Here is a 26,959-nt window from a genome sequence, read left to right on the forward strand (position 1 = left end):
GGCTTCTAAAGGACAGACAGAGTGGAACAGAGATTCCATGACCGACTGAACACTTACTCCAAGACATACAGCCCTGAGACCTGGCGAACTCAGGCAGGGGGAAAGTGGACAGGACCAGCCGGCCTGTCTCATCTTTATGAATGTGTAGATTTCTAGTTCATACCATTTAAGCCTTAATAGCAGGTGTACTTAACAACCGAGTCACCAAGATTCCTGGAAACTTAATAACAGGCCCTGGATGCTGGGCCTGAGCAGGCTGGCACTCCTGGGGGCCAGGGCAGTGCCTCCTCACTTGGGTGCCTGGCCAGGCTCCCACTGTGGTTCTGCTTTCCCTGTCAGACTGTCCTCAGGGCTCACAGCATTTGTTCTACAACCCCAAGGCAGCTCAAGCTTCCTGCTGCTGCTGTCCTTAGTATGTCAGTGTCTCTGTCCCCTTGGGCTCCTCTGAGGGGAAGCGCTGGGGAGCGGATGGACGGATGCCCACCCAGCTGGCCTAACTGCAGCCACTTCCTCCATAGGCCAGCCTTCCCTGTGAGATTTCAGGATTTTCAGAATAAATGTCTCTGAGACCAAACAGCAGGAAACCACAGACTGGGGTGAATTTGAGGACAGGAAGCTGCTGATCAAGGTGACATCAGTCCCCAGTAGGTATGACAGTCATAGGTCCTCTAGGAGGTCACCAGTTAACCATGAGGCTTGGAGACAGCCAATCATGGTCTGTGTGCCTGGCTAGGCATTTGACACACACACAAACTTTTGGTGACGGCTGTGAGAAGCTATGCACTGTATGGAGGCCCAATGTGGGCCACCAGCCAAGTGTCAATCACAGAGACTTATTAGAGAAGTCCTGGCATGTTCTCCTGTTGGAGAATCCCTAAGGCAGGTGGGAAGGGTGCCCAAGGTTGCACGTGAACACACGTGAACAGACTGGTAGGCAGAGTTTGCCCACTGGGTGAAGGCAGAAGACAGGGCGCAGGATGGGGCAGAGAGGATACCAAGGGGTCAGTGACAGCATGGTGGGGACCTGGGCCTGTCTATCCATGGCCAAGGCTGGTTCACCCGTCCCATCTGACCCAACACTCACTATGGATGCGATCTGAGCTACCCCTTGAGGACGTTCTCCTGCCTCAAGTATCACAATTGACTTTTTTTTCACTTATCACCTGGCCGAACACTGACACACAGTTTAAATGTGAATATTCAATCCCTGAACAGGCTGGTTCGGTGGCTTCTTTGCTGTACTGCCCGAGTCATTTTCACTGCCTGAGAGCGGGCACTCCTGGCCGCACTGGTTTGCCGTTGTCACAGCAGCCCTCGGCTCCTACACACGGCTTGTCTTTGAGTCTTTCTGCTGAGGCTGGAAGTGTCACGGCAGGTGTGCGAAGGACTGAAGCCTCATGGGAAGGTGCGGGTAGGGTGAGGGAGCAGCAAACATTACTTCATTTAGCTCTGATGAATGCTCTCTGAGGTTGCACAGGGAGACAAGTCAGCTTAAGGCATGCTTCAGTGAACTCCTGCATATTTACGAGCAGGGGGGTAAGGAGAAGGGCCAGGATGACATGTGGGTAGATGCAGGCAATAGTGGCAGGGTCAGTGACCTGCCCTGTGGGATGGGTCAGCCAGGGCCAGCCTTGCTGGATGTTACCTGCTGTGCCTTGGTCAGTCCACAAAGGTGACATGTCATGTGGGCCTCTGAATATCGAGTTATCAGGTGAACGAGAGGTTCTGGTCTGGGGGGGAGAGGGGCTGCTTTCTCTGTGGCCTGAGAGACAATGGAGTTCCAGGGGAGGGGCTATGAAAAGCAGGGTGTGCCAAGGGCCTGGGGTGGAAGGGGTGAGTGTGAAGACCACCACAGGGCCCCACAGTGAACTGGAGTGGGCTCAAGAAAGGGCAGTGGTGACTACAGTTTTCTACTAAGCATGGTGGGGACCTGGGCCTGTCTGTCCTGACTAAGTGGTCCAAGAACTCTGAGTCTCAGTTTCTGTATGCCCAGGGAGGAGCTGAGAGAAATGGAACCAGACCTAGGGCAAAGGTGTCAGCAGCCATATTGTCATCTTTATTACCAGCAGGGAAGAGCTAGGTTGAATTCTAGGCCAACTGGGTTGGGTTCCTGGTCTTCTATCCAACTCTGCCCTCCCTCCTGCCTACACACCCATGGCCATGTCCTACTCTGGACGGCAGTGAACCGAAGGTAGGTGGGCTGGTGATGATGAACCTTGCTGGGCTCTGAGGGCACTGGGGCTGTGGCCCTAGAGCTTGGGGACACAGTGTTCCCTCAGTGATCCCCCAGCTACTGCCAGGACTGCTTATGGCTGGGTGTGGTTGGTGCTCAGGGCAGGCAATGACGACAGGCAGAGGGCAGGGAGGGCAGCTAAAAGCAGAAGGTGAACCCCCAGGAGGCCCACAGGTCCTCTTTCTTGGGCTCAGACTGCTCAAGGCGAGGAAGCTATAGCCACCTCCATGTCACAGCAGCCCCCACCTCCGCTGGGTGTCCTCCCTCAAAAGTGCCTATCTCAGTGGCTCAAACAACTCCATGTAAACCCAGACTCCCAGGGCTCTATCCACACCCTGACCACAGGCTCCATGCTCACTCTGACCACAGACTCCATGTTCACCCTGACCACAGACTCCATGTTCACCCTGACCACAGGCTCCATGTTCACCCTGACCACAGGCTCCATGTTCACCCTGACCACAGACTCCATGTTCATCCTGACCCACAGCAAATCTCACCAGCATCTCTGGAAGCCCCTTCGGGAGTTGAATGGTTTTGTTGCATGCCTGACAGTCGTGCCTCAGAGGCTTAGTGCAGCCGTTCCTTAGGCACACAACGCTGTGACTGTCCACCCTTCTTCCTTCCGTTTGCAGGTTTCCCTGTGAACAGTGTCTCCTCAGGGAGACCACAGCGCCCTGTACAGAATGGTGCCTTCTGGGGCTGGAGAGATGGCGCAGTGGTAAGCCCACTCTCAAGGCAAGAATTCAGAGGACCTGAACTTGAATCCACATAGAAGCCAGGCATGGCTGTGCATGCCTATCATCCAACTGTTAGGGGTGGAGATGGCTCAAAACACTGTGAGCTTCCGGTGCAGTGGGAAGGCTGGGTAGAGCAGCAAATGACACTACCCCAGCCAGCACTCAGGAGCCCAGTGGAAAAGAAAATGGAGAATGACCATGGGAGGCACCCAAGTCTTCCTTTGGCCTCCATATATATTTGCATGGGTGTATACACACCCAGGTGCACCCACACACTGGACAGATCTGCGTTTTCCACAGAGCACCCACTGCTCCTCCGTGTTTTTCACACTTACCTGTTCCTGTGTTCGTGTGATCCTCCACACTGGGATATGAGTTCCAGGCGGGTGGGGCAGGGTGTCTTCCCTTTTCTCCCTCTAGGGATGGATCTTTCTGACCCTGGAGGAAGAAAGCCAGATGGCCAGCTCTGCCAGGGCACTAGATTGGGGGCTACGAGCTGAAGCTGGGCTCTCAGGCCTGAGGGGCCCAGTAGGGTGGCTGCCGAAGTCATGGTGTGGGTCTGTCAGAGGGTGGAGGGAAGGGGTGATCTGGGCAGCACAAGGCTCTTAGGAGCCAAAGGATGCTAGGCACACAGCAGGAGGGGACCTCCACCCTGCCTGGGTTCTGGGGGCTTACAAGTCAAAATCCAGGTATTAGTAAATGGGGATCCTGAGGGGAGGCACCTTAATGGAGGTCACAAAGGGACTAGGCTTGGAAGAGCAGCGCTCTGCTGGTGCTCAGGTACACAGATGAGCTTTGAGGGGTGCAGAGCTCACAGGGCTACCACCTCATGGTTCTGGGGGAAGGTGAGATAGGCAGGGATAAGCCCCTCTGGGTGGTGCAGGGCATCAGACTCGGGGAGATCAGAAAGCCCTAGGAGAAGGGGTGAAAGGATGGGGCAGGGCAGACTTGATGGTGTGCAGAGGAACGGGGGACTTGAGGAGCAGGTAAGGCTTGCTCAAGGGCCCCAGCCTGGCCCCAGGTCTAACTCTCTAAGCCGCTTGATCAGCTTCTCCCCCAGTGACTATCTAGAATATTGTCTCTTGCATCTTTCCTGTTATTATAGTAACAGTGGGAAGGATGTGACGGGGCAGAGGGAGATAGTGTTGAGTGAAAGGGGAAAGGCAGTGTGTGCATGCATGCGTATGTGCGTACGTGTGTGAGCGTGTGATGTCAGCAGTCTGTAACGTGAACTGTTACAGCACACCCACATCCATGTAAGACACCATCAACCCGGAGCAGAGGGAGCAGGTGTCACTAATGTTGGTGGCTGCCATTTGCCCACATCCTAACCCCAGGAACCTGAGAGCTGACTGTGTGGGAAAAGCGTCGAGGGCCTTGAAATGAGATCAACCTGGGTTGGTTAGCTCTGAGCCTGTGGGCAGGGCTGAGGCAGCCTGCAGTAATGGGGATGGCAGAGCCAGCAAGAGTAATCCTGGGGCTGAGGTGGGCGGACCAGCTGGGCTCTAGTCTTCAGCTTTCCTACCTGCTGAGAGATTCTCCTGTGGTCGTAAGCCCCAGCCTGTGACTATAGGCTATGCCAGCCATAGAACGTTTGCACAGGAGGCAGAAGGTGGGAGACAAGGGGATAGGGCAGGGCAGAGCAGGGGTGGTGCAGAAGCTGCCCCCCCCTCCACAGACCATCCCCAGTGGCATCTTTGCCAGAAGCAGAGTTTCACAAGGCAATGGGGGACCCAGGGTCACAGGCAAGATGAGAGCCAGCTTCATTTGCCCGCAGCTGTGAACTTGAAGGCTTAGGAATTATGCTGTCAGCCCTGGAGGCCTTTTAAAGGTGTGGCGAGGTTGTGTGGTGGTGAGGACCTGCAGATCCTGGGGTGTGTGCTGGCAAGTCTATGCTCAAGGGAAACTGAGGTAAGCCAACTTTCCTGTGGTCACCGCATCAGGAAGTAGCAGGGTGCCGTGGAAGGCCAAAGGATTTGAGGCTTGGCAAGTACCCAACTACCCTGGACTTCAGAGTCCTTTTCCTCACAGGCTGTCTGGCTTCTGTGTGATTTAGGAACCAGCCTGTCCGTGGGATGGGTGCTTGTGTCCAAGAGTCTGGATTCACGATAGACAGCTGCCAGTGCAGACAGCTGTGACCTGGGCTGAAAGTGCCCTGGGGCCACCAGCTGGCAGGACCAGGGAAGGCTGGGCAGCAAAGGCTGACTGGTCAGGGGTTGGACAGAGTCCTGGTAAACCCATTTGATGGGAAGACTGAGGCTTGGGACTCTTAGCATGTTCTTGGGATACCCAACAAATGCTGCTTTAGGGCCCCATTTAACCAACTGACTCCTCAAGGGGCTCAGCTACCAACTCCCTGGAGCCCCCCTCCCTGCTCTACCTCCCAGACTCTAGACAGAGCCCACTGGCCCTCCAGCCTCAGTTTACCTGATGATAAGCTGCTGGTGGCAGAGCTGGTGGAAGGGACTACTGGTGGGGTGGGGGGGAGAGGCACAGTGCAGCTGGCCATCCCCCAGGGGACCCCACCCCGATGAGGCAACAGGGAATCTGGGGGACATGGATATAGGTGCCTGTTTATTGCATCACAAAGTCCTGCCTGGTTTCAGTCAGTGGGGCAGCCTCCGAGGGACTAGGGTGTGAGGCTGGACTGCCACTTGTTCTGAGCTAGTTCCTAGCCTCTGGGTAGCTTCAGCGGGGGCACCTAAGGAATGAAGCATCCTGCTAGGTGGGCTGAGGCTGGTGGGAGCTCTGGTGTAAGCAATCCAGCCCCCAAATGCCACTGACAGCCCAGCTCACCATGTAGGACCTGCTTCCTAGAGCTGCCTATAAGTGGTAGACAGGTTCGGGAGTTTATAGGACAAAGGCAGGTTTGGAGGAAGACAGGACAGGAAGGAAGAGGGGACCCACAAGAATGTGTGAGAGGAAGGAGAAAGAGGAGGGCAATGTGGGGCTAGACCGAGGGAGGGAGGAGGAATGGAGGGAGAAGAGCAAAAGGAGGGAGAGAAGAGGAAGATGGGGGAGGTAGAAGGGGATGAGGGAAAGGGGAGCTGGGAGGAAGAATGAGGGGGAGGGCAGGGGGAGACTACAAGGGAGGGGAAGGAGAAGAAAAATGAGCAGAGAAAGGGTAGGGGAGAACAGAGGAGGAGGAGGGCGAGAAGGGAGAGGAAGGGAAGGACTGAGAAATAGGAGAGAATAGGAGTGGGGTAAAGAGGGAGGAGACAAGGGGGAAGAGAGAGAGAGAGAGAGGAGAGGGAGGAGGGAGGGAAAAGATAGTAAGTGAAAGAAGGAGAAAGGGGAGGGAAGGAGAAAGAAGAGGGTGAGGGGGAAAGGGGAGAAGGGGTGAACTGGGGAGGGGAGAAGGGAAGAGGTGGAGTAGGAGGAGGGGGAGGGGGAGATGGGAAGAAATTGGGGAGGTAGGAGGAGAAACAGTGGAGGGGAGGTTAGAGGAGGATGGGGTGGGGGTGGAATGAGAAGAGAGTTGGAGAAGGGGAAAGAATGGAAGAGAGGGGAGAGGGAGGTGGGGAGAGGGAGAAGAGAGGAAGGTTCCAGAAAGAGGGAGATGGAGGGGGTTGACAAAGGAAAGGAAATGTGGGAGGGGGGAGTGAGAAAGGGAAAGGGAGTGAGGGGAAGTGGAGAAAAGATGGGGTGTAGAGGAAGGAGGAGGAGATGGGGACAGGTGAGCAGGAGGGAGGATTACTAGAAGGAGTGGGGAAGAAGAGGTAGAAAGGGAGAAGGGAGAAAGGTGGAGTGGGGTGGAAGAGGGAAGGGGGCAAGGGGGAGGAAAGAATGGAGAAGGGAAGGACAGGGAGGCAGGGTGGAAGGAACTGGAAACAGGAGAGGGGATATTGGGAGGAAAGGATGATGGGAAGGAAAAGGGAGGAAAAGGGAAAGAACAGAAGATGGGAGGGAGAGATGTAGGAGGTGCAGGAGAGGGAGTGGGAGGAGGGAGTGAGAGAGGAGGGGGAGGAGGGAGGTAATGGGAGAGGGAGTAGGAGGAGAGTGTGGGATGAGAGGGAGCATGTGATGGGGGCTGTGGGAGGATGGGAGTTATGGGAGGAGGGGGGCTGTGGGAGGAGGGGGGCTATGGGAGGGGGTGTGGGTGGAGGGGGGTTGTGGGAGGGGGTAGGAGGAGTGGGGCTGTGGGAGAAGGGAGGCTTGGGAGGAGGGGGGTTGTGGGAGGGGGGCTGTGGAATGGGGGGCTGTGGGAGGAGGGGGCCTGTGGGAAGGGAGGATGTGAGGGGGACTGTGGGAAGGGGGCTGTGGGAGGAGGGGGCTGTGGGAGGAGGGCTATGGGAGGAGGGGGCTGTGGGAGGAGGGGGCTGTGGGAGGAGGGGGCTGTAGGAGGAGGGCTATGGGAGGAGGGGGCTGTGGGAGGAGGGGGCTGTGGGAGGAGGGGGCTGTGGGAGGAGGGGGCTGTGGGAGGAGGGGGCTGTGGGAGGAGGGGGCTGTGGGAGGAGGGCTATGGGATGAGGGGGTCTGTGGAATGGGGCTATGGGAGGAGGGGGGTTGTGTGAGGGGGCAGTGGGAGTAGTGGGACCGTGAGAGGAGTCTGTGGGAGGAGGGGGGCTATAGGAGGAGGGGGTTTGTGGGAAGGGGCAGTGGGAGGAGTGGGCTGTAGGGGGGGGCTGTGGGAGGGGGGCTGTGGGAGGAGGGGTACTGTGGGAGGAGTGGGGCCATGGGAGGGGGGTTGTGGGAGGAGGGGGCTATGGGAAAATGGGGATGTGGAAGGAGGGGGGCTGTGGGAAGATGGGGATGTGGGAGGAGGGGGGCTGTGAGAAAAGGGAGGATGTGGGAAACTGGGAGGAGGGTGGCTAAGGGAGGGGGGTTGTGGGAGGAAGGGGGTTGTGGGAGGGGTCTGTGGGAGGAGGGGGATTGTGGGAAGAGGGGGGCTGTAGGAGGAAGGGGGTTGAGGGAAGGGTCTGTGGGAGGAGGGGCTGTAGGAGAGAGGCTGTGGGAGGAGGGGGGCTATGGGAGGGGTGCTGTGAGAAAAATGGGGGAGGGAATGTGTAGAAAAGGTGTGTGAGATGAACCGGGAGGATGTGGTGAGTATGAGATGAGGTGGGAGGAGGGTGTGAGTGTGAGAGGAGGAGGGAGGAGGGTGTGAGAGGAGGAAGGAGGAGGGTGTGAGAGGAGGGAGGAGGGTGTGAGAGGAGGAAGGAGGAGGGTGAGTATGAGATGAGGTGGGAGGAGGGTGTGAGTGTAAGAGGAGGAGGGAGGAGGGTGTGAGTGTGAGAGGAGGAGGGAGGAGGGAGAATAAAAGAGAGGTGTGGATGAGGAGGGAAGAGGTAGGCAGGAGACGATGAGAAGAGGGAGGGGTGAAAGAGGGAGGGAGGAAGGAATAGGGAAGGTGAGGGAGGAGTATGAGGGCTGAGAGGAGGTTGGGGTGCAGGAAAGTAGCCTTGGGGAGCTGAGGCTGTGCTTCTCATGGCCCTGCAGTCTAGAGCCCAAGGCTGAGCCAGGGAGGTGCTGCTCTCCTCCAGGGCTGTCCAGGGCTTTCCCAGCCTCTCTGGGGATAACAGGATCTGGGATGGTCAAGGAAAGGTTGTCACTGAGGGAGAGGTCCTGGGAGGGCCTCGCTCTGCTCTCCACACTGCTTCAGGGCAGACAGTTTGGGGAAAGCCTGGCCTTGCAGAGCAGGCTCTTGTGAGGCCGCTGTCCCTAGCAGTGGCTTGCAAGGAAGGGGCTTTGCTAGTTCTCCTGAGGTGCCTGGGCCCCAGCTAGCAGGTGGAGGAGCTGGGCAGGACAGAGCACTCCTGTGACTGCCTAGGCTCCAGGAAGAGGATTAGGAGAGCACCCACCCTTGCAAGCTGGGAAGGGCTTTGAAGTCACCCTCTGTCCTATCAGGTGACTATCTCCTTGCCTGTGCCCTGTAAAGGAGGGGGGAGATGAGGAGGGATTGGGGGAGGACTGAAGCTTCCTTGAGAGAGGGTCTTCACCAGGACTCTATCCCACAATCTGGTATAGGCGGGCACCCCAGACTGCCTCTGAGTTGACCTGGCACAGGCCTGCTGTATGGCAGTGAGTCATGCCCTCGCCTTGTCTCCGAGTATCCCTTCCCATGGTGCCACCACCACAGCTACCCTAAGGACACTTCGGATTTGCAGTGAGCAAAGTCCCTGCTCCTAGGAGGATGTGTGGGTGTGTGAGGTCAGGAGCACAGCTGGCTAGGGGAAGGAGCACACTGGGAGGAGCACAGCTGGCTAGGAGGAGGAGCACACTGGGAGGAGCATGGCTGGCTAGGGGGAGGAGCACAATGGGAGGAGCACGGCTGGCTAGGAGGAGGAGCACACTGGGAGGAGCATGGCTGGCTAGGGGGAGGAGCACACTGGGAGGAGCATGGCTGGCTAGGGGGAGGAGCACACTGGGAGGAGCATGGCTGGCTAGGGGGAGGAGCACACTGGGAGGAACAGGGCTGGCTAGGGGAAGGAGCACACTGGGATGGGTGACCATGGCTGCTGATGTGGCTCCCATACTCCCAGCCTGCTAACGTGGGCTGCTCAGGTGTGCTTGTCTTTCAGCCCAGACAGGGGTAACTGTTCTCCGGGGACGGAGCTGTGGAAGAGGCAAGAGCTCAGTTCCCTAAGAATCACCAGTCCAGGCGCTGTGCCATGAGCCTAGTCCCTCTGGTGCTGGAGTGCCACATCCATCTGTTCTCCTGGAACTCCACACCTATGCTCCCAAGAGTGGCAGCAATAGACTCGGTGCTTCCCAGGGCTGGAGGCAATGGTCCTCTCCGTGCCGGGAGATGGCTCAGTGGGCAAAGATACGTGCTTCCGGACCTGATGAGCTGAGTTCCATCCTGGGGGACCGATCTCCATGGTGGAAGGAGAGAACTGACTTCGAGGCCTCTTCCTCTGGCCTCCACGTTTGTGCTTTGCATCCCTCCCAATAACTAAAAATGTAATTAAAAACTTTTTAAAAATTGTCATCTGCTTCCTTTATAATTGCCGAAAAGGGGCTGGAGAGATGGCTCAGCGGTTAAGAGCATTGCCTGCTCTTCCAAAGGTCCTGAGTTCAATTCCGGGCAACCACATGGTGGCTCACAACCATCTGTAATGAGGTCTGGTGCCCTCTTCTGGCCTGCAGGCATACACACAGAACATTGTATACATAATAAATAAATATTAAAAAAAAGTCACTCCTATTTATTAAAAAAAAAAAAATTGCCGAAAAGCCTGTCTTTCATTGAGGTTAGGACAAGTTTCCTTACAATACGGGTCTGAGTCCAGATATCTAAGGACCCATGTGCAGTAGTTTTAGGTAGCCTGCGTGTACTCGCTCCCTGTATTAGTACACTACGACATCTAATTCTTGCATGGGGAAGAGCATCAACCATTCATCCCCACGCCAACAAGTACTGCTTGGATATCCATTCTTCGCCAGCTCGAGGTGTCTCACACCTGCCGTATAGGGAGAGAATATTAAACTGGGTGACCTCTGCTCCTGTATATATACTTTAAAGAGAAATGCATCTTGTACGGAATAAATGAACCTCTCCTCTACATGCTATTGAAGGACCAGCTGCAACAGAGCTATTTTTTTTTATTTTTCAGACTTCCCAGGCTAGTGCAGGAATCCTGCCTTTATTTGAACTATTGTTTCTATTACAAAAGGTGTTGTAGCTTCCAAAAAGCCAAATTAAACATTGTGAGAACACCGACCACAGCTGATAGAAGTCTGTCATTGGTCAGCTGACAATAAATATGTAAACAGTTAACGAAGGTTCCTTCCTACAAGTTTCTCCTGTGAGAGCAGGGCCCAGGTAGGGTGTACCAGAGAAGGCGCACAGAAAGAGGACAACAGAGAAACACACGGCTCGTGAGACAGCTCACCTGTAAGGGCCCTGATGCCAAGACTCACTTCACTGCCTGAGTTCAAGCCCTGGGACCCACCATAGGAGACATCTGACTCCTGAGGTTGTCCTCTGGCCTCCACACGAATGCCACAGCGTGAGGGCCGACATACATGCATAAATAAATAGAAAAAAAAGTGATAAAACAGAGAAAACACACCAAACGTGAAAGCAGATGGACAATACAAAACATTCTAAAATTCTTGTTCCTGATTAACAACTTTAAAAAAATGGACCCCCCGGGGAAAGTAACGCAACGGGATCTACGGTAGAGCTCTAAGACAACATGTCCTAGGAACTCTCCTTTGAAACCAAAGGCCTGGGCCAGGCTGTGCCGTAAGTCCACAGCTTGCAAGATTCACAGATAGCTGAGTGGCTTCGTCAAGACTCCCTGGAGGCCAGTGAGATCTGTATGAGATAAAGGCGGGCACACATCATCTTCGAGTCCCTCTGCTCTGGGCTCCTGCTAAGGGTGCTGGTGGCCACAGATGTATTTCCTCTTGAGCCTGCCTAGGCTTTACTCTGACCCCTTCCACTCTGTTGGTGGCAGCACAGCCTACGACTTTTGAGTTAGCCTTCGCTTCACAAATGGTGGAATGCGAGAGTGTTTCAGGGTTGACTGGTTTTGGTGATGCTTCTTGTTTTCTAATGTGCTCATTCCACCCCCCTTGTGCGTGTGAAGCATCACCTGTGTGTGTGTGTGTGTGTGTGGACTGTAGAGGCTGACATCAAGTATCATCCACTGTTGTCCTCCTGTTTATCTTCTGAGGTCGCTTCGAAGTCAAGACTTATGACTAACTAGACAGCTGACTGGCGAGCTCCTGGGAGCCCTAGGGTCTCTGTCTCCCCAGTGCTGGGATTATAGGTGTGTGTCGTCATGTCCCATTTTTATGTGGGTCCTGGCACTTTAGCCACAGACAAGTTCTTCAGCCTTACCCTTTTATGAAAGAAGCCACAATCTAACAAGAATCTATTGATACTATTGTTTTTAATCACCTATTTTCAGTCTTAGATTATATTCAAGGACATAAAATACTGAATCCTTATGCACAGGGTGACATGAAAAATTTTAACAATGGTCACTCAAGGGCTGATGCCTGAAACGCGGCCACTGGTGCACTGGGATTTGGATCTGCGATCTGGGCTCATGCCCAAAACTGCTGTTTAGTCAGCCTAAATGAAATTGATGGAATGGAGACGAGAGGGGTTCCCTGAAACATGTGTTGACAGCCTCTAGTGGCAAAGCAGACCAGGTATACAAGAGAGGAGGGGAAGTGATAGCTCCATGTCCCTAGCTCTGTTCCCTACAACTATGTGTATCCCCAGCTCCATGCACCCCAATTTCTGCTCCCCCAAAGTTGAGTGGTCCCCCACAGCCCTGAACCCCTTCCAACTCCACATCCCTCCCCAGCTCCCTGCCTGCCACTAGTTCAGTGTTCTGGGAACCTAGAGTTGGTTCTGCACCCCGAGCTCAGGTTCAAGGTCTGTGTGGGCTGATGTGGCTCCGGATACACTGCCTTTGCGAGCAAGGGACCAGTTAACCCAAACCCCACTCTTCTGCACCCTTTGGACAAGGCAGGGCACCTGCAGCAGTGCTATCTGATGGCAATAGGTGGACAGCAACTACAATGACCAGCTGGCCTGGGAAGGGGCCACAGCGATCTACCACACCACAAATGCTATGCTAACTCCAGGACCCACACTCCACCATCCTCATTTCATTTAGATCCCCTAGCTCCTGAGAAGGGAAGTGGGATTACTGAGAAGTGTCCTTTTATTTTCCCATCTGTATCAACAGGAGCATTCTGCCATAGGCCTTAGTGAGGATGGGGTTCCAGAGCTGTTGGAGGGCCCTGCAGGCTAGAAGGGTCGGGCCATGGTGGGATCCCAACAGGTCAGATGACCTAGCACCAAGAACACAGCAAAGGAAGCCATTACTGGAGTGCTGGCAGCAGTTGAAGGTCAGGGGAGGGAGGGGCTCCAGGACTACACTTTAAAGGGTGGTCAGCAAGCTGATACAGAGAGCCAGGCGGTTTGAGGGTGACCTGCAGAACAGGGTATTGAGTGAAGTTGGGGGACAGATTATGCCTTGGAGGTCTCCCTGCCTCGGCCACTCCCTGCTTCTAGTTGGGTGAAGAGGACACTAGCCCCTAATCCCAGCAGCTTCCAGGAGCCAGCCCTCTGCAGCAGGCCAGTCTGGGAAGATCTAGAAGATGCAGTCAATGAAGGCAAGGGACATGCATGTCCAACTGAGAGTAGGAGCCCTGTGCCTGCTGATGTGTGACACTCACAGATGCACGTGTATGGATGTAGATGCAACAGATACACTCACAAAACCCTCCCGTCCCCAGCACCCCGTCACAGCATATATACACACACAGTTACACACATCAACACATCCTGTCACAGCACATACACACAGTTACACACATCAACACGTACAGACCTTCTCAGTCATGCAGACATGCTGAGAAACAGACAACCACACACATGCACACCTCTTCTCCGCTCCTCGTCCTGCACCTGACTTCATCCATACTCTGTTCCCAATGGATTGGCTGGGGAATGTGATGCTGTGGACATTTCAGAGCTGACCCTGAGCCTTGCCAGGACTCTGATCTTGAAGGAAAGTACACAGTGAAGCACACTTGAAGAAAGGTGTGTAGTGAACAATCATGTTTAGTGTTTATAGAACAGACTCGTTCTTTACTGTTCATTATGAACTGGAATCTCATTTAAGCCCTATAAGTCAACCCTGGCCTCAAGCAGCAGCATCCTTGAGGGGCCAACTATGCCCTGTGCATGTCACAAAGCCTCCAGTCTGAGCTATAAGCTGCAATAGCAGCCACGGCACAGACAGGAAGGAAGACATGACTGTCAGCTCTACAAGATCCAAGGGTCTGGACTCTGGGTTCTGTCCGGGACATGGGCAGCCTGTGGGTGACACTGCAGAGCGCAGAGCTTCCTGAAGGCACAGGTTGTGGGGCAGCAGGGCAGCTTCTGGAGGAGCACAGTGCTATCTCCCACAGTGTGTGCACCCACACCAGCACCTCCTCCAAGCAGTGAGTCGGCCAGCACAGTGACAGCTGAGGTGGGGCCTCCTGAGTGCCTACTGAGGTCAGGGGACACAGCACAGCTGTGGCTTCCCTGAAAAGGCTCCTATGGTAAGCCTGGCCCATCGAACACAGTTCCTTTCTGAGCAAGGGCCCAGGCTTTGGGAGGATGTCCCTAGAGCTTGCTGTTCTTCTGGAACTGGGCCACTAGGCTGAGGACCTGCTCAGAGGCTTTGATGTTCTTGGAGCCCAGGTAGGTGATTCTGTTGGCGCCCGTCTCCTCCAGGTAGTAGCGGTAGTTGACCATGAGGCCACAGGAGCTAGTGAGGCCTTTCAGGCTGCTGTCAGCCATCCAGTTGATGCGCCACATCACGGCCCCATTCTGTAGATGGAAGTTGGCCACTGGGTTGAGGGCGTAGCCTCGGTGCTTCTCACCATACAGGTACCAGGCACACAACCTCATCAGTGGCCCCTGCAGTGCCTGCACCAGTTTCTCTGACTTCACCCACTCACCACTGCTCAGGAAGCCCTTGAGGCTCTCGTGAACCGGGTCACCTGTGACCTCTGAGATTTCTTTGCACTCTGAGTCTGTGAATAGCTCGTTCCTCCCATGCTCCTTTCCCTGCACATTCAGGAGGCCAAGAAGCCACTTGGTGAATCCAGGTATAGGCGACAGGCTTGAGAAGGCCCCCAAGTGAGGAAACTCCTTCTGCACAGCAGGTAGGGAAAGGGAAGGCAGAGAGCACACGGTCAGCAGGGGGTACACACACTGGAACAGTCCCCACACACAGCCTACGTGTGCTGCAGCGGCAGCAGGGTCAGCTGACGGCATAGCTGTACTTTCTTTCTTTCAAGCCATGTCCACGAGGACGCTGGTGAGTGCCAAGGCCTGGAGGCGTCTTGTGTTCCCAAGATCAGCCTATAATCATAGTATCTCCAGTCACACCACTGACAGCGGTGAAACGGGTCAGGAGTGGGTGGCTTGCTCACAAGCAGAGAGCTGGTCCTAACGATGGGCTGCGGGTTTTACTTCCTCTGCACCACACCTCTCCTAGGAGACCCCAGAGCCAGGATGCTTGACTGACATACACATCCCATGTTGTGTGACTGTCCAGCTCTACCTCAGTGGTGGCAGAGGGGACAGCAGGGTCAGGTAAAGACGTATTACCACAGGACATAGCTTCGTCACCACCATACGAATCACACAGAGATCTTACGAACAGTCTTAAACCTAAGCACTCCTTGCTATAAACATAGTAAAGCCTACTATGGGAAAATTCCACAGCTGTGAAAACACAGCTCAGAGTCCAGCATGTCGGGTGCCTTTGGCCTTCTCTGCAGCTCTTCCACAGCTGAGGCTACTTTACATTCTGTATGTGAGTTTACATTGTGTGTAATGTCCTACTTATCAATTTAGAAAAACAGACCAGGATTGAAAGATCAGTCAATGGGTTCCCGTACTCTTCTCATGAGCACTGGGGCTCTCAAGTATGCTGCCTCTGTAACCCCAGTGAGCCTGTCGGGGCCAGCATTCAGGAGAGGACAGGAGGCTCCTGGGTCAAGCTTCTAGGTCTGCCAATGAAATGGTCTTGGGCGGATCACCCAGAATCCTCGATCCTGTTCTCTCCCTGTCTTCCTTGTCCTCTTGAATCTCCTCTCCCTGAATCACTTAACACCTTCAGCAGACAACAGATTTGCTTTCACTACCTCTGAGGGATGGAGGTAGATCGATAATAAAGCAAATTGCCAAACACGAAATTATCTAAATCTGATTCCTTTCAGGAATGTTGGTGTGAGTCTGTCATCCTAGCTATGCAGGAGCTGAGACAGGAGGGTCATGAGTTCAAGTCCAGACTGAAAAACTTTGAGACATTCTGTCTCAAAATAAGTGTTACAATGGGCGGATGGGGGCAGGGGGCTGTGACTGTAGCTCAATGATAGGCTGCTTGCCTTACATGAGCAAACCTCATTACTAGCGTAAGGCAGTGCCAAGCACAGAAGCACCTCGACTGCAACCGGCTCTGCTGTGAGGTCAGGACTGTGAGTCTGCACTGTATGCTGTGCCTGGGCAGAAGAGGGAGAGAGCAGCAAGCAGCTGATGCAGTCTCTGTCAGCAGCTCAGAGCTAGACTCTCCTCACTTGACCGCCTAGTTCCCCACAGGCAGCCAGAAAAGCTGGGCCCAGGAGAAACTGCAGCATTGTTGTCTCAGGACAGGTAATGTGTCCCTCCCGGGCAGCAAAGTCAAGGAAATCAGACCAACATCAGCCAGTGCATTTGCCTTCATACTGCTTGGCCTGACCTGTGAATTTCCCTCACAAGGCCCTGAAGGCTGCAGGGAGGAGGTGTCTGGCATGGCATGGTAGGGAGGGTTGTCAACCGTATCATAAGGGCTGGAGCAGCAGAGAGTGATAGTGGCCATGCTGACACACGTGACTGATGTGTGCCACCAGGAGTGCAGGGCAAAACAGGCAAGGTCTCTCCAGACAGCTCATGTCCTTGTGGCACACACATACATGTTTGCTGCACAGCCAGTGCAATGCTATTCTTCAGATGCCTGCTCCTTCGGTTCCTAGCCTGGCCCGGTGGCACCTGATGCTGTTCTGCCTCCTTTCCTTCCTCCCAACCCCTCCTATCTGGATCCTGTATCCCCAGAGAGGTGGCAGGGCTCACCTGCCATGACGACACAGACTCTTGGAACTGGGGCGCTGCTTCACCATGCTTACCTGCAGCTCCTTGACCACTCGCTTTATGAGGAAGGTCCCGAGCTCCACCCCCTGCAGGCCCTGCTGGGTCAGGCTGAGGGAATAGAAGATAGCAGCAGAGATCCTGTTCCTCTCCTCCGTTTCAGATGGAGGGTCCTCCTTCACGATGCCCTGGAAAACACGGGCAGCACGCCTCAGAAGGGTGCCATGTGCGTTGCTCACACTGAGTCACCTGTCACTACTCACAGGAAGCAGAAGTGCTGCCAGAGACTTTAGTCTCCACCCCCACTCCCAGGTTCTGGTGGCTCAGGTCATCTGTTTTGAAAACTCTGGAGGAGACAATTTCACACCGCCCTGCTCACCACTTGGAGACCCGTGCCAGCTCTGGGTCTTCCCAGGCCCCTCTGGAACAAGCTACTTCACACACTGTGTGAAGGACAATGGGCCACACATGGAGATTTATTTCAATCCTCTGCCCACTGCTGTCTCTGCTCCCCTGCTCAGTTTGTACTTCTGTTCCTCACAAGGCCACTGGCAATCGGGGTAAGATGTGCCCTTCAGAGGACTGTCTATGCATTCTTATTTTTCCTAAGTAAAATACATTCACACAGACACCTCCACAAAGCAAGCTAAGGAATGACTTCTGCGGTGAAGTCTTTTAGATGATGCCAGACTTCACTGGCTCTCACTGTCTACTAACTGTGGAGAGTTTTGTTTTATCTTGTGACAGGATCTCCCTGTGTAGCTCTACAGTCCTGGACCTCACTGTGTAGACCAGTCTGGCCTTGAACTCACAGAGATCTTTCTTCTCTGACACCCCCCACCTGTCAGCCATGCTGGGATTAAAGGTGTGTGCCACTACTGCTGGCTTCATTCTTTTTTTTTTTTTTCAAGACAGGGTTTCTCTGTGTAATAGCCCTGACTGTCCTGGAACTCATCCTGTAGACCAGGCTGGCCTTTGCCTCCTGAGTGCTGGGATTAAGGCATATATGCCACCATACCCAGCTCACTACAGTGCTTTTAGCTGATATTCTGAAGGCCACTTCATAGGACTGGACCAGCACCTGATACTCTTGGTGCTGAAGCAGGCAGTTTGGCTTGGATGAACGAACAAGCTTACAGCACACCTGAGTGCCTACCAGCATGTGATTCCTGGAACAGTGCTCCTCAGCTCAAAGCCCCGACAGGACACCTTTCTCCTGTACTCGGATATGGGCTGTGCTCACGGGCAAGTACTGAGGCCCCTTCAGCCTCAGCACTGTCTAACATGGGGCCTATGGCAATAAGGTGCTCTGTGGACTGACTGCACAGAGCACACACTTAGCAGGTGTTAAGAAGATCCCAAGGGATGCCATGCCACACTCATTCTTCTGGAGCTCGAGTCCAAGCCTCCGGAAGTCAAGGTTGGCCTTCCATGCAAAACACGAACCCGCAGCAACATTTCAATACACAGTGTGCAGGTCAAAGGTTCCTGAAGCCATCCTCTCTGGAAGCCACATACATGTGGCTGCTGCTTTCTAGTTATACATATGAATTGTACATATGAGCATCTGGGTTTCAAGGCTGAACAAACCCTACAGAGCTAAATTTTCAGATAAGAAGGAATATATTCTGAACTTTAACACACATACCAAGCTGCCCCAGAGAAGCACCGGCAACACTGGTTCCCAAGCCAGCTCGAAGGCGTGGAACTTTGAAGGACATTGTCTCTGTTCATTAAGAACATGTGCCCATCTATCTGATGCTCATCATCTGAGCTCCCCAGCTGGGAAGCCGAGGCCAGGGACTCTAACTCACCATGCTTCATGATCCATTTACCTCTGTAATGTCTATCCAGACCTCGGAGCCTTCCCCACATCTTCTAGCTCTGAACAAACCTGCTCTCCCCAGGGATTTCACTGCATTATCTGCCCACAGGTCGTACTGTGTGGCTGTGACTCACTCTCCCCTGTGTCACATGCTTGTCCATACCTTCCTACTAGAAGCCTGCAGAGGACCAGCTTCCACAGGAAGGGTAAGTTAAGTCCTCACAACCTCAGCTTCCTGACAGCTCCCAGTTTGCAGAACCACGTCCATCTGTCTGTTAAGCTGCCTCCCAAATGCCACAGCACACTGCTCTGCACTTCTCTGCCATCCCACAGGGTCTTGTTAACAGACTCAAGCTCTTGGTGTGGGAGGTCCTTCTGTATGTGTGCTGCTTTTAATGGTTAATAAATAAAGAAGCTTTTAATAGTTAATAAATAAAGAAGCTGCTTTCAGCCAATGACTTAACAATATAGCCGGGCTGGAAAAGATATATAGAGAGAGCAGGCCAGTTGAGTGTGATGGCACAAACCTTTAATCCCAACACTTGGTAGGCAGAGGCAGGCAGATCTCTGTGAGTTCAAGGACAACCTGGTCTATAGAGTGAGTGCCAGGACAGCCAAAGATACACAGAGAAACCTAGTCTCAAAAAACAAAAAACAAAAATTAAAAATAAAAGTAAAAGAAATAGAGTTTAAAATAAAGCCACATAAAGATGGAAAATACACAGAGAGTCTGTTATTGTGTTGTCTTTGAATTGTTTGACAGCTGAGGAAGAAACAACAGCTGCTAAAAGACATTTGATTACAAATGCTGCTGGATTAATACAACATATATATTTTGAAAATGCCTTGACTTCAAAATTTAAGTCAAAAGTATGTTACTTGGAGAAGAGGTTTTGCTTTTGTTTCTACAGAATATGAGAGGCTGTAGATTCATTCTAGGTTCAGAAAAATCAGGTTCAAGATTGCTGGCTGAGATGATCAAGCCTCACAGAATACTCCAGTCAGGACTTGACCATAATTTAAAATTTTCTTTAGGTCCCCATAAGATTATCAGCACCCCCAATCAACAGGAAGTAGCCTGGAAAACTATGCTCACATTCCCCAAAAATGGATTATGGATATTTATCTTTGTTTAGAGTGTTGGTTACAAGTTGTTATGGATAATGGTCTGGAAAAAAAGCTAAACAATGGACATTAGATTCAGAGTTCTTGTTTTGGAAAAAAAAGGGGGGGGTTATTACTGTGGGACAATAGTCTTGAATTGTTTTAATAAAACGCTGATTGGCCAGAACCCAGGCAGAAAGTACAGGTGGGGTGACCAGGCAGGAAGTAGAGGAGAATTCTGGGAAGAAGAAGGGCTCATTTTGCAGTCATCATCCTAACACAGAGGAAGCAAGATGAGAATACTTCACTGATTAAAGCCACGTGGCTGGCACAGACAAGAATTATGGGTTAATGAAAGTTATAAGAATAAGAAGCCTGAGCTAATAGGCCAACCATTTATAATTAATGTAGACCTCTGTGTGTTTCTTTGGGGCTGAACAGGCTGTGGGATCAGGCAGGAGAGAAACTGTAGTCAACACAGGCAGAGTCAGAGAGAAGCCAAGGAGTCGCCAGAGGAGAAAGATGCGAGCTGCTAGCTGGGACCTTGCCAGTAGGCCATGATCCTCGTGGTAAAAAATAAAATAACAGAAATGGGTTAGTTTAAGATATAAGAGCTAGATAGCAATATGCATAAGTGTTTGGCCAAGCAGTAATTTCAATAATATAGTTTTTGTGTGATTATTTCGGGAGTCTGGGTGGCCAGGAAACAAGCAAGTAGCCTCCCCCGACAACAAGCTCTTCTCAATTCAAAGTCACCACAGTTAGGTGAGTGCTTATCCTTGGCCTGGCCTGAAGCTACACACCAGGAGATTTTACCTATCCAGTCACACTATCCATCAGAGTTTAAAGTCTTTTAAAAAGGGATAAAACCATACTAAAGATCACCATCTAAAATACTTGGAAGCTGGGCATGGTCATGTAGGATTTGGGAGGCAGAAGCAGGCAGATCTCTGTGAGTTTGAAACTAGCCTGATCTACACAGTGAGACCTATTTGAAAAGCAACACACACACAAAAAAATACTGGGGTCAGACAGAAGGATCAGTGGTAAAGGCACTTGCTGCCTAGTTTTATGACCTAAATTTAGTCATTGGGACCTATGTAGTACAAGACTTCCAACACACACACACACACACACACACACACACACACACACACACACACACACGAAAGGCTTATTTTGTCTTGAAAGGAACACCTGTAAGTACCTGGATGTTGTTGGAAATGTCACCGGTCAGAGCCACATGCAGGACAATCAGGGGCTCCCCACGGGCGGAGCAATGGGAGAAGAAGTAGCATCTCCGGTATGGCCCCACACGCCGCTTCATGTCCATCCAGTTTTTCACAGGATGCACAGCCTCACACCTGACCAAGCAATACAGAGATTAGACAGATGTGAGAATTACAAACTATCAAGGGCTGAGTCCAATCTCCTTAGCCACTTCTGCTTTGTGTCTAACACCACTTTGTCCTGACACAGGGTCTTGCTTTACAGCCCTGGCTGGTCTGATACTATCACCGAGGCTGACGTTGAGCTTCAGATGGTCTTCCTGCTTCAGTCTTCCATGGACTGGGATGACAGGATGTGCTGCCCATTCAACACCTGCTTTCAGAGGATTTGTGGGGCTCTCAGGTGCATTTATGCAGCAGTTTCAGGCAAACCTACTGGAATTTCTTGCTGCTGAACATGGTTTCTTATCTTTGCTTTGGAAATAAATTCCCATGCTGCAAACACTGGTGGATACACATGTCTCCAGCCTTATCCCACAAATTCCTACTTCCAGCATGGGGAAGAATAGTAGACACTACCACGGTTTACATCCGAGGATGCTTTCCGGCCAATGTGGAGTGTGGGCAGGACAACAGGGTATGTGTTGTACTGAGCCCTGATCATGATGTGATTATGCTGGCGGGGTATTTTAATAACTGGATGAAATAGCACCATTCTGACCTCTCAGGCCAAGACTTGTTCCAACTAGTCCCTACAGCTTTGGTGACGAGGCCATTTGCTTTAAATAACCTTGGGTGACTAACAGACTGGCTAGGGTCTTTCTGGGGTGCACCCCAATCTCCACCCTCCCTGTGATAATAGTCCAGCACCCACGCATAGTGTGTTCATATATCAGGTGAAGTAAAAGCCGTGCAGGCCACGGCCGCCATACTCACTCACTGATCTTCTGAAGCACCTCACAGGGGGAGTGCCAGGTGACCCGCTCCAGGCTCAGGAAGCCAGAGGAGAACCACTCGGACAGCATGCTCTTCAGCACTCCATTCATTTCCTGGGCAAGAGAGAGGAAGGCAGCCTCAGAGAAGTCAGCGTCCCCCCAGGAGTCTATCCACCCGCTGACAGACATACACTTCTATATCCTGATGTTTCAGAGTCCATACCCATGCTTCCAGCCGGGCTCAAGATTGTACTGCACATGGCTGTGACCATGTGCCTGACTTCTGGACAATGAGCTGAAAGCAGAGGGGTCTTGTAATGGCTTTGGGAGCCTCAATGACATCAGGACATGGCTTTTGCTGACTTTTTTTCTTTCGTCTTTTCCACTGTGAGCTGGTAGTTGCTGGGATAGATAATTTTAGAGCAGTCATATTGGGCCAGGAGGTGACTGTGATGGTTTTTCAGAGAACAGTATACCCCCAATCCAGGACACCGAAGAGCAGGGTTAGTCTGGGGCTGCTTCACTCCAGACTTCGGCCCAAGTGACCAACTTCTCTGCTCCACAGACCTCTGTGACTGTGGGTCTATTACTCACAGGTGAATTCCACAGTGACAGACGGAACAGTAAACATCCCAGTGCTTCTGGTTCACTGAGGCGACCTTCTACATCTAAAGATGTCTTTACATACATACGGCTTTTCCATTCATGCAGTTAAGTACCAGGACACAGAGGAGGCATAGTTTTGTCCTGGGCAGCTTTACAGGGTGCAGAGTACAAACCCAGGACCAAGGAACCTTGTTCAATGTGAGAGAGAGTTTTGAATGGCTGCACACAACTCTCAGGCTCATGGGAGAGGGTGAAGGAGCTGAGCTAGAAGGGACTGCTTGCAGGGGGCACGAGAGTGGCCCGTCCTGGGAAGGATGCAAACTGGGAAAGCGGCTGGGTGGAAGCTATGCAGGTCCTTCACCTTATGTTCTCAATCTCATTTAAAAAAAAAAAAAAAAAAAAACTCAGGTGAAGGCTCTGCCGGGCAAAGTTCACCTTAGTCAAAGCATTCACCCCCACACTAATCCCCAAGAAGACAGAGAAGGTGTTGAGAACGGTGACTGGAGAGCCAAGGGCTGACAACACAGGACAGCCTTTTATGAACCCTCATGCTCTGGCTCAAGATTGCTTAATGGGTAAAGCGCCTCCCACTCGAAAATACAAAGCTGAGTGGATCTCCGGAACCTGAGTGGAAGCTGGACACATGGACACAGCACTCCTAAGGAGAGTCAAGAGGACACCTGGAAGCTGCAGGCCTGTAGCATTCGCAGCAGTGAGCAGCTGGAAGACAAGGGCCAGTGCCCGTGGCTGACCACTAATGTTATGTGCATTTGTACCCACGACACATACACAAGGATTTAAAAAAAAAAGCTCAGCATAGTGGTGGTACACACCAGCACTAAGGAGACAGAGGCAGGTTGATCTCTATGACTCTGAGGCCAGTCTGGTCTCCAAAACAGAAGAAAGAAGCTTTTGCATACTCTGTACCTGACCCTGATCATCCTTCCAAGGTCTCAAGATCTCCATTTTTAAAGAGTAAGCTAAGAAACACTAACTATCCCTAGGGAAAAATGCAAACACATCCTACACCCATCCTCTGGGGCTTGGGAAGCTGCTTCTGTGCCCTCACGGTGGGGCTGGAACAGGCTGGCTGTGCAGGCATGATGGACTACATTTTGACACTCATGGCAGGAAAAGGCCAGGAACCCTGGCTCCACCGATGACGCCTCTCCTCTGGAAGCCTCTTCTATTTTGGGCTGCTGACAGCTGTGGCATGTGATGCTGGACACAAGAACAGGGGATGTAGGCTAAAGGTGAGAAATCTCACTGCTCACTGTCTGCCTCTATAACTGCTGTTCCAGAGGGAAGTAACCACAGCGAGCGTCCAGGTCACCAGGTCACACAATAGGCAACAGAAACAGTCTCCTGTGCTTTCTACTCATTAACACAGCACAGGAGAAGCGGAGATGCCTGAGAGCCCCAGGAACCATCAGCCTGTCAGCCCCCCCCCCCCTTTGCTGCACTCAGCCCCAGTGCTTGTGGAGGCTGCTCTTCTCTCAGTGGAACGTCCGGCCTTTTCTGAGATGCTTGGCTTTCTAGAGTGACCTCTTTGGGGTATGTGAGGGAAAGTTGCTTTGCCTTGTGGAGAGTCCAGAGCTGGGGGGAGGGCAGGCAAAGCTACTGTCAGGAAAAAAAAATGGTAGAACCAAGAAAGAGTACAGATCCAGCTCACAGGCTACAGCGGGGGGGGGGGGGGGGGGGGGGGCACTTGATATACTGAAATATCTGTCCCTGTCAAAAAATAAACTATGCTCTAATACAGAAAAAGCACACAATTAACACAGAACTTATTAGAACACAGAATTTGCTAGAGTGCTCAGGAGGTACTCCACTGCCTCAGAGGCAGAAAGGCTTACTGAGCAGCCCACCTAATCTAACTGGCGAGTCCCAAGTCTCAGTGAGAGCCTGTCTCAAAAACTAAGGTGGACAGCTTCTGAGGACGACACTCCAGGTTGACCTCTGGCTCATGCATACAAACATCCATACTCTAGTTCTTCTGGTGACAGGTTACAATACCAAATCCTGGCCGACAAATGCTAGGGAGAGGAATAAAATCTCTATTATCAAAATGACTTAACTGAGAAAATGTTATAGAACCGTGAGAAGGATAAAGCAACCAATTGGTTTAACTTACTTACAGGGCAGTCAGACTAGATCTAGGTGGAGGAACACACAGGGCCTCCAAAGTGTGCACCATACAGAAGGGCAAAGGTCAGGCTGTGGCTATTCCCTCTTTGCTGACAAATACCTCTAAGCCTCATTCATGACTCCGGGCTGCCGGTCGGCAGTGTCTTTCTCCCTTATGAGGAGGACGGCCAAGGCTAAAAAGCAAGGGGACCTGTATGTAAAATGTCTAAGTGTCTTGCTTCTGATGGCCAGAAGCAAGCGCCTCCTCACAGTCTGTCTCAGTGTTACAGTGTCAGCAGCCATGGTGAGCTGAGAGCCCGGCTGGCAAAGGAACTCCCAGAATCAGAATTTGGAATTGGACGGGCATTGGAAGCTATCTATGCCCTTCACCGTAAAGGAGATGCATATCACCCAAAACAAGGGACTGGAAGAAAAAACTGTCATGCCTGTTTCAGAGTTCTCAAACGAGTTTGGACAGAATCACTCCACTGTTTGGCTTTGCAAAAGTAGATGAACCTTTGAAGGACAGGAACTTCTGAAATGTTGGTATCACTGTGCCAGAACGCAGGGTCGGGCCAGTGTTCCTCTCTAATGGTAACGGTAAAGGGCTGGGGGCAACCTTAGACAATCTTTTGGGTCACAGCTACTTAAACCTCCGTTACTTGCAAGCTACGTGATCCCGCTTGGTAAGCAGCTCATTAGTTCACATACTAAAAAGTAAACTCAGAATCACTGCGTCTAGGACTGAGCTCGGAGGCAAATCTCCTACCCAGAGTCGCACACAGAAAGAAGTCTGGAGACTTTGGAGACTAAGACGGTGGTGACCTTCACTTCTGGCCATCTAGGTACATTTTTCCTGTAACCTGTCAGGGCGATGCCGCGCTAGGGGTAGGCGCTCAAACTCTGCCCAAGGCCGCGCTCCATCCTTGTTCAGGTACAGCGCAGTTTAAAAGAGAGCTATTTTGGAGTAAGCGCAATGAGTACCCACTAGACAGCACGAATGCCATGTACCACGCCGTAAGCACTGTGTACCTGCTGCCGGCAAGGTGGAGCCGGAGGGCAGCAGGGGGCTTGGATAAGGACCTAGGAAGCAGGGAGGAAGGGGCAGGGCCCCGGGGTGGAGGCGGGGGCCCCGAGTGGGGCCTTACCCGGACGTGCGGCCCCTCCACCAGCTTGAGGGCCTGCGCCTCCAGCAGATCGGCCCGCAGCTGCACCAGGAAGCGCACGCCGCCGTCCAGCTTGCTGATGTGGTGGAAGAGGCCACGGTAGCGCGGCACGAGCGCATAGCGCAGCCGGTCCTCGGCCTGCAGGAGCACGGCCACCTCGCGCGACTGCTGGCGCACCTGCAGCACCCCGGCGCTCTGCTCGGCCACCTGGCCGTGGTCCACGCCGAAGCCCTGCGCTAGGCGACTGAGCAGCTCGGCGCGCTGGGCCGTCTCGCCCAGGCCGCCGTAGAAGCTCACGAAGTCGGCGCACTGCTCCTCGGCGGGCGCCGGCGTCTTCTCGCGCAGCTCATAGGCTGGCATGGGTGGCACGGCTCGCCGCAGCAGCTCGTCCATGGCGCCAGCCGTGAGCCCGCTGCACAGCCGAGGCGCCCGAGGCCCCGGCCGCTGCGGCGGGTAGCGGGGTGGGAACAGGCGCCGAGCCCTCAAACCTGGCCCAAGGCATCTCATGATAACCCGCAACAGCTGCTAGCAGGGGACGCCGCCGGACCCTGCTTCACTTCCTGTTCCGGCTTCCTGTACCTCGCCGGTCTTATTGGCCAAGGTGGGACGATGGATTGCGCATGGGCCAATCGGGAGGCAGAGCTGTGCGGCCGGGCGAAGGAGTTCCCTCCGGCTGGAAGCCAAGTGCTGCTAAAGGTCCCGAGGGAGGTGGGGGGGACAAGTAGCCTCAGGGCACCTGACTCGCCCGCTTGGCCTGCAGCCTGACACTTGGCCCCAGAGTCACCCTCTCAGCTCCTTGCCTCTTTGCCCACTACGTACGCGCTTCTTTTGATCTGAGTGCTTGCCGTGTCAGCTCCTCCAGGGACCATGCTGGACACTCCGGTGCCTGGACAAGGAACTGAGGGATCTGAGTTTGCATGCTGAATGAGGACCCCTAGGACTGGGGATAGCTCAGTTGGTAAAGCGCTGGAGAACTTGAGTTCACGTCTAGAATGCGTGGGGAAACGTTTGTAACCGCAGCGTTGGGGAGAGGTGGAGACAGGAGGATCCCTGGAGCTGGCTGGCTTGCCAGTCCATCTTACATGGTGAATCCGGGCCAGCCAGTGACCCTATCTCCAAAGCCAAACAAAAACAAAAAATGAGGTGACTGGCGCTGAACACCCAAAGCATCCTCTGGCTTCCACAACCACACGTGTATGCCCATGCACCCGCTCAGGTGTGTACACGAAAGTGCACAAGCCCACACGAAGCACTCTGGGTAATTCTCTGGCAAGACATTCTGTTTGACCCTGCCTAGGTACCTTCTGGCTCTTGCCGAGGGTTCCACCCGGAGAGGACTGCCCGCCAGAGACCCAGCCCATGCTTCCTACTGCACCCTGAAAAGCTTCAGGTCATGCTGCAGA

General features: G+C 53.0%; 1 protein-coding gene across 5 annotated transcripts; it reads right to left on the reverse strand.

Moving 5' to 3' along the window:
- Positions 1–3,322: 3,322 nt before the first annotated feature.
- Positions 3,323–26,111, reverse strand: Mlycd (malonyl-CoA decarboxylase). Of its 5 annotated transcripts, XR_009055739.1 has the most exons (7): positions 25,539–26,111; positions 21,659–21,771; positions 20,701–20,857; positions 16,603–16,752; positions 10,806–14,587; positions 9,564–10,053; positions 3,323–3,411 (listed from the first exon to the last, which is right to left on the reverse strand). XR_009055739.1 is itself a non-coding variant. In XM_057753810.1 (5 exons), the coding sequence occupies exons 1-5, from the start codon at positions 26,061–26,063 to the stop codon at positions 14,054–14,056; spliced, it is 1,479 nt and encodes a 492-aa protein (XP_057609793.1). In that variant the 5' UTR covers positions 26,064–26,111; the 3' UTR covers positions 10,673–14,053. The 5 variants fall into 5 exon arrangements, 1 of the variants encoding a protein (XP_057609793.1); XR_009055741.1 differs by lacking the exon at positions 3,323–3,411 and having other exon boundaries at positions 8,866–10,053; positions 25,734–26,111; XR_009055738.1 differs by lacking the exon at positions 3,323–3,411 and having other exon boundaries at positions 8,866–10,053.
- Positions 26,112–26,959: the final 848 nt, after the last annotated feature.

This window comes from Chionomys nivalis, chromosome 21 (assembly GCF_950005125.1).
Source record: "Chionomys nivalis chromosome 21, mChiNiv1.1, whole genome shotgun sequence".
Classification (NCBI taxonomy): Eukaryota; Metazoa; Chordata; class Mammalia; order Rodentia; family Cricetidae; genus Chionomys; species Chionomys nivalis.

What these genes read in the sequence shown, in the direction of transcription:
- Mlycd (XM_057753810.1), bottom strand. Translation starts at nt 26,063, where the DNA reads ATGAGATGCCTTGGGCCAGGTTTGAGGGCTCGGCGCCTGTTCCCACCC. An exon ending in GTGCTTCAGAAGATCAGTGA is followed by an intron (nt 20,858 to 21,658) that starts GTGAGTATGGCG and finishes TTGCTTGGTCAG; the next exon opens with GTGTGAGGCTGTGCATCCTG. An exon ending in GAGTGGTCAAGGAGCTGCAG is followed by an intron (nt 14,588 to 16,602) that starts GTAAGCATGGTG and finishes CCTGCTGTGCAG; the next exon opens with AAGGAGTTTCCTCACTTGGG.